The sequence below is a fragment of the Bactrocera dorsalis genome, chromosome 1 (assembly GCF_023373825.1).
Source record: "Bactrocera dorsalis isolate Fly_Bdor chromosome 1, ASM2337382v1, whole genome shotgun sequence".
NCBI classification, from domain to species: Eukaryota; Metazoa; Arthropoda; class Insecta; order Diptera; family Tephritidae; genus Bactrocera; species Bactrocera dorsalis.
Window position 1 is genome coordinate 64723275 of NC_064303.1, and position 8005 is coordinate 64731279.

The 8005-nt window shown below is 40.2% G+C and overlaps 1 protein-coding gene across 1 annotated transcript; it reads left to right on the forward strand.

Moving 5' to 3' along the window:
* Positions 1–6700: 6700 nt before the first annotated feature.
* LOC125777823 (uncharacterized) lies at positions 6701–7681 on the forward strand. Its single transcript, XM_049453634.1, has one exon. The coding sequence runs from the start codon at positions 6701–6703 to the stop codon at positions 7679–7681; it is 981 nt and encodes a 326-aa protein (XP_049309591.1).
* The last annotated feature ends 324 nt before the right edge of the window (positions 7682–8005 follow it).

Sequence of the window (8005 nt, forward strand, 5' to 3'; positions counted from 1 at the left end):
ATATTGTCTACTCCATTTTTCCATAGGCCCTATAATTTCTGAGAAATTGATTAATCACTTCGTGTTTTTAAATTTTTTTTATGAAAAAATCAAAAAAAAAACTTTGACAAGGAAAAAATTTTAAAATAAAAGATATTTTTTAAATTTTTTATTTTATTTTATATGAAGTCCTGTTTCTTTATAAAAAACTAAGCTACCAACGGACAAAATCCATGTATAAATAGCAAAGTTGTACATGATCAAATAAATATATCCTATGCGCTATGCGCTGTTTCTGTTAAGTAAAAAGTCAATTTTCAAGTCGTTTTTAGTTTTTATAAACTCATTTATTTATACATTAATAATATATATTAAAACAATGTGTCGTTTTTGTCTTAAGTTGATGTTCTTACATTATAGTCGAAATGATTATGTGTTTTGTTTTGTCGCTTATTGTTTAGGATCGGTTTCTCTTATGAGAAACCAACAGTAGTCACCCATCATAGCGACGTCCCAGAAACCTTGGTATCGATTCTCAATTAATTTCATTTGCTGGTGAAACCTTTCGCCATTATCGTCACTTTCGTCTCCGAGATTTGCCGGAAAAAAACTTAAATGGGAATGCAGAAAATGAATTTTTAAAGACATATTTACGATCCGGATATGTTCTGTTACATATGCGGTGAATATACTCTTGTACGGCATCGGAGGCAGTTTAGAGATTCGATCCAATCTATATATTCAAAATATTTTGGTATTGAGCCTAAAAATATTGATAAACTATGGACTCCGAATATTTTGTGTTCCTTGTGTGGAATAATATTGGTTCAATGGGAATCAGGATCAACAAAGTACCTACGTATTAAAATTATGAAACTATGCTTCTTTTTATTTAATAGTAATTTTTAATTTTTTTCTTTTTCAGGCGATGGTAGGTAGGTAGGTAGGAGTGCAGCCCTATCGGGCTCAATTAGCACGGATGTGCCATTTTGATACACTATTCGTAGAACCTCCTGTATCTGCTGTTACATTCCACCCTCTCTCTCAAACCATTTTGAGGTTTCGATGAAACTACTTATGTCCGATATGCTTTTGGTGGAACTCCATTCAAGGTTTGGTGCTTGGTGGATTCCGAGTGTTTTGTGTCGGATCTGTGCCAGAGCTGGGCATTCGCAGAGAAAGTGGAAGATTGTTCCCTTGTTCCCTGCTACTCCGCAGCTTCGGCAGATGTCGTTGTAGGGCATACCCATTTTGGACGCATGCTCCCCAAATGGCCAGTGCCCGGTTGTGGTAGCTGTTATTCTGTAAATACTTTTTCTTGACCTATTTAATAGGTCGTTGAATCTTTTCCTGTCGTATGTTAGCCATAATTGTTTAGTTATGACGCATTTTGTACTGTTTTTCCACCTGTTGTTAGCAATTTGTTGAAATTGTTTATTGATCTCTCCTTTGATCGATCCTAGCGGGCTCGGTTTGAGCTCCGCCTCGGATTCATTGAGGAAAGCTCCTGCCTTTGCCAACTCATCTGATTTTTCGTTACCGAAAATGTTCCTGTGGCCGGGAACCCAGATCAAGTTTAGCTGGAGCTTGTCTTTTATTGAGCTTAGTGCTCTCTTGCAGTTGTGAACTATACTGGAATTTGTCATGGGTGAAGACAATGCCAGGAGGGCCGCCTGGCTATCCGTAAATATATGTAGTTGCTTTATGTATATTCCCGTGATTTTCTAATAGAACTTCGCAGGCTTTTTCTATGCCTAGTACTTCTGCTTGGAAGATGCTAGCCGAGTTCGGTAGACGTATAGAGAGAGATATGCCCAGATCAGCGGAGAATACCCCCGTGCCCACTCCGCAGTCCATTTTGGACCCGTCGGTATAGACTGAGGTGGTACCCTCCTCTGCAATTGAGCCTCTTCTCCATTCTCGTCTAGATGGTATCCTCACCTGGAAGTGTCTATTGAAATCCAGCTTTGGGAGAATGTAGTCTGATTTATTAATAGTGAGCTTGTTTAGGATTACACTATGTCCGTAGTTCTGCTGATTCCAACCTCCCAATTTTTTTATTCTTATCGCCGCAATAGCTGCTGTTTTTTGAATAAAAATGTCCATTGGTAGTTGATGTAGGATCACATTGAGCGCATCAGTCGGACATGACCTGGTTGCGCCCGTAACACCCGCACATGCTGCTGTTCAGGCGATACATGAAATTTAATGTACCCATGATATGGCGAGAACCTACATGCCACTCAGAAGATTGTTATATTTGTATGACAAAAGTACTTGGCTTTGGAAAATCAGGAAACGTGATTTATGCTAACGTACCTACCGTTTCATTGCCAGTTCCACATTCAGCTGAAGTTGCGTATCCAGTTTCGTTGTCAACAGCAGTATCTGAAAGATCATCTGAATATGGGAAATCAAGTTGTAATGAATTTTTAATGGAAAACGAGAGAAACGTTCTATCACAAGCGCAACTAAACTATTGGAATAGAGATTTGGTATTATCCAAGGAAAAAGCTGAGCTACATGCCTCTCGTATGCAACAATTTCAATTCGTGTCACCCCATGTTAAGGTGACATATTATAGAAATCGTCACGAACCATTTGCCAAACACTATACGAAGGAAGACAATGTATGCTATTGCAAAGACATTCCAGGATTATTCAAAGAGTTTGGTCAACCATATGATTCCGAGGAGTGGCGATTGTTCATAGACAGCAATAAACTGAGCTTGAAGGCCGTATTACTGCATAATGGCAACAAAAAGCCCTCGATCCCGATCACGCATGCAGTAAGCACGAAGGAAACATACGAGGTAATGGAAAAATTGTTAAAATTCATCAAATATGAAGAGCATGATTGGAAAATATGTGCCGATCTTAAAGTCGTTGGAATGTTATGCGGTCTACAATGTGGCTACACAAAACACTGCTGATTTCACTGCAAATGGGATAGCCGAGCTCGTAAAGACCACTATTACATTAAGAATTGGCCGGAAAGAGTTGAATTTACAATTTGTGTGGATAATATCAAATACGTCCCACTTGTAAAGAAGGAAAAAATCATTCTTACGCCATTGCACATCAAGCTCGGTCTCATTAAAAATTTTGTTAAGGCGTTGGACAAAGAAGGCAAAGCATTCAATTATTTGCAAATTTTTTTCCCCAAATATTCTCCAGGCCAAGATAAAAGAAAGTATATTTGTTGGACCCCAAATAAAAAAGTTGATGAATAATGACCAATTCAAAGGACTATTGTCACCAGTTGAGGCAGCAGCGTGGGATTCCTTCGAAATAATCGTTTCTTCTTTTCTCGGTAAACACAAAAGTCCAAACTACGAGAAGATAGTGAGCGACTTAATCAAAAATTATGCAGAAATGGGTGATTATTCAAAACTTATTTAATTGAATTTTATAAAATTTTATAATTTACTTATTTACATTTTCTTTTTTCTCCAGGCGTAAATATGTCTTTAAAAATTCATTTTCAGCATTCCCATTTAAGTTTTTTTCCGGCAAATCTCGGAGACGAAAGTGACGAGCATGGCGAAAGGTTTCACCAGCAAATGAAATTAATTGAGAATCGATACCAAGGTTTCTGGGACGTCGCTATGATGGGTGACTACTGTTGGTTTCTCATAAGAGAAACCGATCCTAAACTAAATAAACGACAAAACAAAACACATAATCATTTCGACTATAATGTAAGAACATCAACTTAAGACAAAAACAACACATTGTTTTAATATATATTATTAATATATAAATAAATGAGTTTATAAAAACTAAAAACGACATGAAAATTGCCTTTTTACTTAACAGAAACAGCGCATAGCTAGATATCCCACCCCTACTTTGCACACTACATACGCATATACATTGACTTTGCGCGACTTGGATATATTTATTTGATCATGTACAACTTTCCTATTTATCCATGGATTTTGTTCGTTGGTAGCTTAGGTTTTTATAAAGAAACAGGACTTCATATAAAATAAAAAAAAATTTAAAAAATATCTTTTGTTTTAAAATTTTTTCCTTGCCAAAGTTTATTTTTTTTTTTATTTTTTCATACAAAATTTAAAAACACGAAGTGATTAATCAATTTCTCAGAAATTATAAGGCCTATGGAAAAATGAAGTAGACAATATTTTTAGGAAATTTCATTCACTTTTATTTTCTATAATTTGCAGAAAGATTGCTCAACTGGTCAGTGAGATATACATGATTAAATGAAGACACCTTTTTTTTTGGTCGAATAACGGTAAATTGCAAATATCTCAAAAACGTATCCCTAAAAAAAAGATTTACTCGATTTTCGAAATCAGCGAGCCATTTCACATACAAATTGGATAGTGGCATCCGTGGAACAAAAAACAAATTCAGATTTGCGATCCAGTGTAATTTATTTATTTTTTTTTATTTATAATAATTCATATAACAAAAGAAGTTTTATTATATAAATACATAAACGCAGCACGGGCTATGAGGCCTTCAGCCGCCTTGTAATTATAACTAGGTAAAAAGTTCTATTTGCTAAGGGTTAGTAAAGGTGTAATTTGCTTAGATATGTTTTAACAAATCGTTGGTTTTTAAGAATCTATAAACAATCATAACGTTTTTTTCTGAAGGTTCACTTAGTAGTTTTATGAGATCAATGTTGCAGAGTTGTGAGCTGTTGAGTGAAGCATCGGACAGAGTGTGAGTAAGTGTTTGATAGAAGCGGTGTCCTCGCAAAGGGGGCAAATGGATGGGCTTTTACCCGATAGTAAGTGGGCGTGTGTTATGATAGTGTGTCCAATCCTTAATCGAGTATATGTCTTCATTGCGCTAGTTGGAACTGTTGACGAGTAGATTATTCGATTTCTGGCTGGGTTTATGTCCGCGTAGTGGTGTTTATATGTTTTCCATTCGCTTGCGTTTTTTTGATGCCGTTTGTGCTAATTAAGGTTAGAAATGTCTTGCTTGCATGAGGCATAGTATGTTAAGGCAGGAGTCCTGGCTAAATTTTTCGCAGCGAGGTCTGCAAAGTGGTTGCCTGAAATACCAGCATGGCCGGGGATCCACATTACTTGGATTTTCTGAGGGGCACCAATGACCGCGTCCCTGATAACTTCTATTATGGGATTGCGATTGGAAGGAGACGTTATTGCAGACATAAGTACACGATTTGCTGTCTGTACAAATGAGGAACTTTCCTTTAGTCTTTTTTTCGTTACTAACTGCGTGAAGGATAGCAGATCCTTCAGCGGTAAATACAGAGCTCGTTGAGGGGAGAAGCCAATTGCAAATAATTTCTCCTGTGGCAGTGACAACTGCTAACGAAGTGGAATCGATGGACTTGGAGCCATCCGTAAACAATAGCTTCCAGCCATTTTTTGTATAATTAGATTCTAGTTCAGCAAAGGTTTGTTGAAAGACTACGTTTGGTGTGTTTTGCTTGGACAAAAACATAAGCTTATTCTGTAGGATTTTATCATTGATCAGCCAGGGAGGATGTCGTGTGGTGAATTTGCATGTTGCGTTACGTAAAATATTATTTTCTTTAGCGAAACTTAAGCATCTCGAAATAGCCGATTGTATTCTTGGAATTTTTCTTTTTTTCGTGGCATGGGTGATAGTTGTATTTAGTAATGGGTTGGTGTTCTCAGCCGTTTTCGCAAGAATTTGGAGCGAAGAATCTATAATTCTATCTTGAATAGTTGGTAAACCAGATTCAGCCATTATCGTTTTTATTGGCGAGGTTGGAAACGCCCGGAGACTTCGCCGTATTGCGCAATGGTATGGTGCATTTAAAAGGTTGATACTGCTTTTGGAGCAATTGCCATAGATGGGGAGCCCATAATCTATTTTTGAAGTTAGCAAAGCTCTGACAACATTGACTAGTGTGTTCGGATGAATAAATGAATGCTTAGACGAGAGATATTTAACAATATTTAATCGTGTCATTAACGAGTTTCTGACATATTTACAGTGAGCATTAAAATTATACTTAGGGTCAAAAATTAATCCTAGTAATTTCAGCTGTGTTTTACATTCGATGTTAGTTTGGTTGTGGGTAAGTGAAATACGGTTACAATTTTGCTTCCTACATACATGAAGGATATGTGTTTTGTCTAAAGAAAGTGAAGCACCAGACTCCAGTGACCAAGTCTCAATTCTGGCGAGTATATTAGTAAATAAGGATTGAGCTAAATTAACGTAAGAGACTTTTGTGTAGATTAGGACATCGTCAGCATAGATCTGGTGCTCAACTCCTTTGAAATTTTTTATCATCCTACTAATATCATCGAAAGCAATGATAAAAAGGAAGGCTGAAAGAGGTGAGCCTTGCGGCGTACCATTAGAAAGCGGGAGAGTTGAAGAAAGAAAACCATTTACGTTGACTTTGAGTTTTCTGTTTGTGAGAAAGTTGGTAATAAAACGTATCATATTCTGCCCTTTGGCTGGGGGTAACCGGCGCTAAACCGCCGGCAACAGAAGTAGCGAAGGGTGGATCCTTCATACGCGGCGGAAGCGCCAGCACTAGCAGGGGAACCTCAGCTAGAGTTGTGAAGGGATCCACAGGGGAAAAAGCAAAGCAGCTTTAGCTAGAAAGCTAAAGTCTGACCGTCGGTTGGCGGCCAAAATCGTGGAACGCTACGGTGACAAGCATGTTGGTCAGGTTTCTGAGCAACATGCTAGTACACTAGAGTGGGCCAAGAAAGTGCTGAGCGAGGACGATATGGTAGGACCGGAAACAAACAGGACAGAACCGGCGGTCAAGCGACAGAGGACGCACGAGGGAGAAACCTCCTTTGTTAAGAAACAGCGAACAGGAAAGGCGCCAACCTTTAGCGAAATCCCTAAAGGCGCTGGGGCCATAGTACTGGGGGTGCTCGACCGTAGTAGGGAGGACGGAGCCATTTCCCATGATGAATGGAAGAGGGTAGCGGCGGCTATCTCATCGTTGTTCCTAAGGGTGGTCAAGGAAAACCCGGGGCCACCCCCGAAGTGCGTGAGTGCCGGTTGGCACCAGGGGCTGCACAAGCTCACAAGTTGCGCTGACGAGAGATCGGCCTCCTTATACAAGAAGGGAGTCTCTCAGGTGGGGGAGGTCTGGAAGGGAGCCAGACTGGAGGCCGGGGCCAAAGAGGATCTTCCTCTTCGTCCTAGGGCTCGCGTTTGGCTGCCGGCCGAACCTTCCAATCCAAGTGAGATTGAGGAAATCCTCAGATATTGTAATCCCTCACTTCCGACGCAGGACTGGAGAGTTTTAAGGCTGGAGAGGACTGATGAGCCGTATCGGCAAGCGCCGATAATGCTAAACACGGAATCCATCGGTCCTCTCAGCAACACAAAGGGAGCCATAAGCTATGGTTTTGAGATGGTAGTGCTGAAAGTACTTCCATCTGATGCTAGGACTGATGGCCCCCAAGCTGCGGTGGCTGCGGCGGATGAAACAAGGGGTACTGACGGTCAAACGACCGTGGAAATTGATGCGTCAGAGGGCGCCGACGGCCAAATGGCCGTGGAAGTGGTCGATCCGAGTCTCTCGGATGTGGCGAATGTTGGGGGCGGTTCGTCGATTGGCGACTCTGTCTTCAGCCTCGAACAACTGTTTGAGGAGGTTCGGGTCGATCATGACTTGGGCGCTGAAATAGCGCTCCTGGAGGAAAATCTGAAGGATGAAATTCCTCTGAAGGATGAAATTCCTCCAGATTAACCTCCAGCATGCGAAGGCGGCTTCCGCCAATCTATTGCTCCGTCTGGAACAGGACGGAGCTGATGTCGTCCTGATCCAGGAACCGTGGCTGACTGGTAACGGGATCTCTGAATTGAGGACAAAGAGCCATAGGCTCCTGATGGCCAATGATGCAGGTAGGAACAGAGCCTGTATGCTGGTAAGGAATGAATTAACGGTATTTCTTTTACCTAATTTCAGCAGCGCTGACATAGTGACAGCGAAATTGGAGTGCGACACCGGAGATTTCTGGCTTACCTCCGCATACTATTGGCGAAAATCTTCGCATTTGTAATACAGGAAACT

Coding starts and splice junctions, on each gene's coding strand:
- LOC125777823 (XM_049453634.1), top strand. CDS start 6,701: ATGGTAGGACCGGAAACAAACAGGACAGAACCGGCGGTCAAGCGACAG.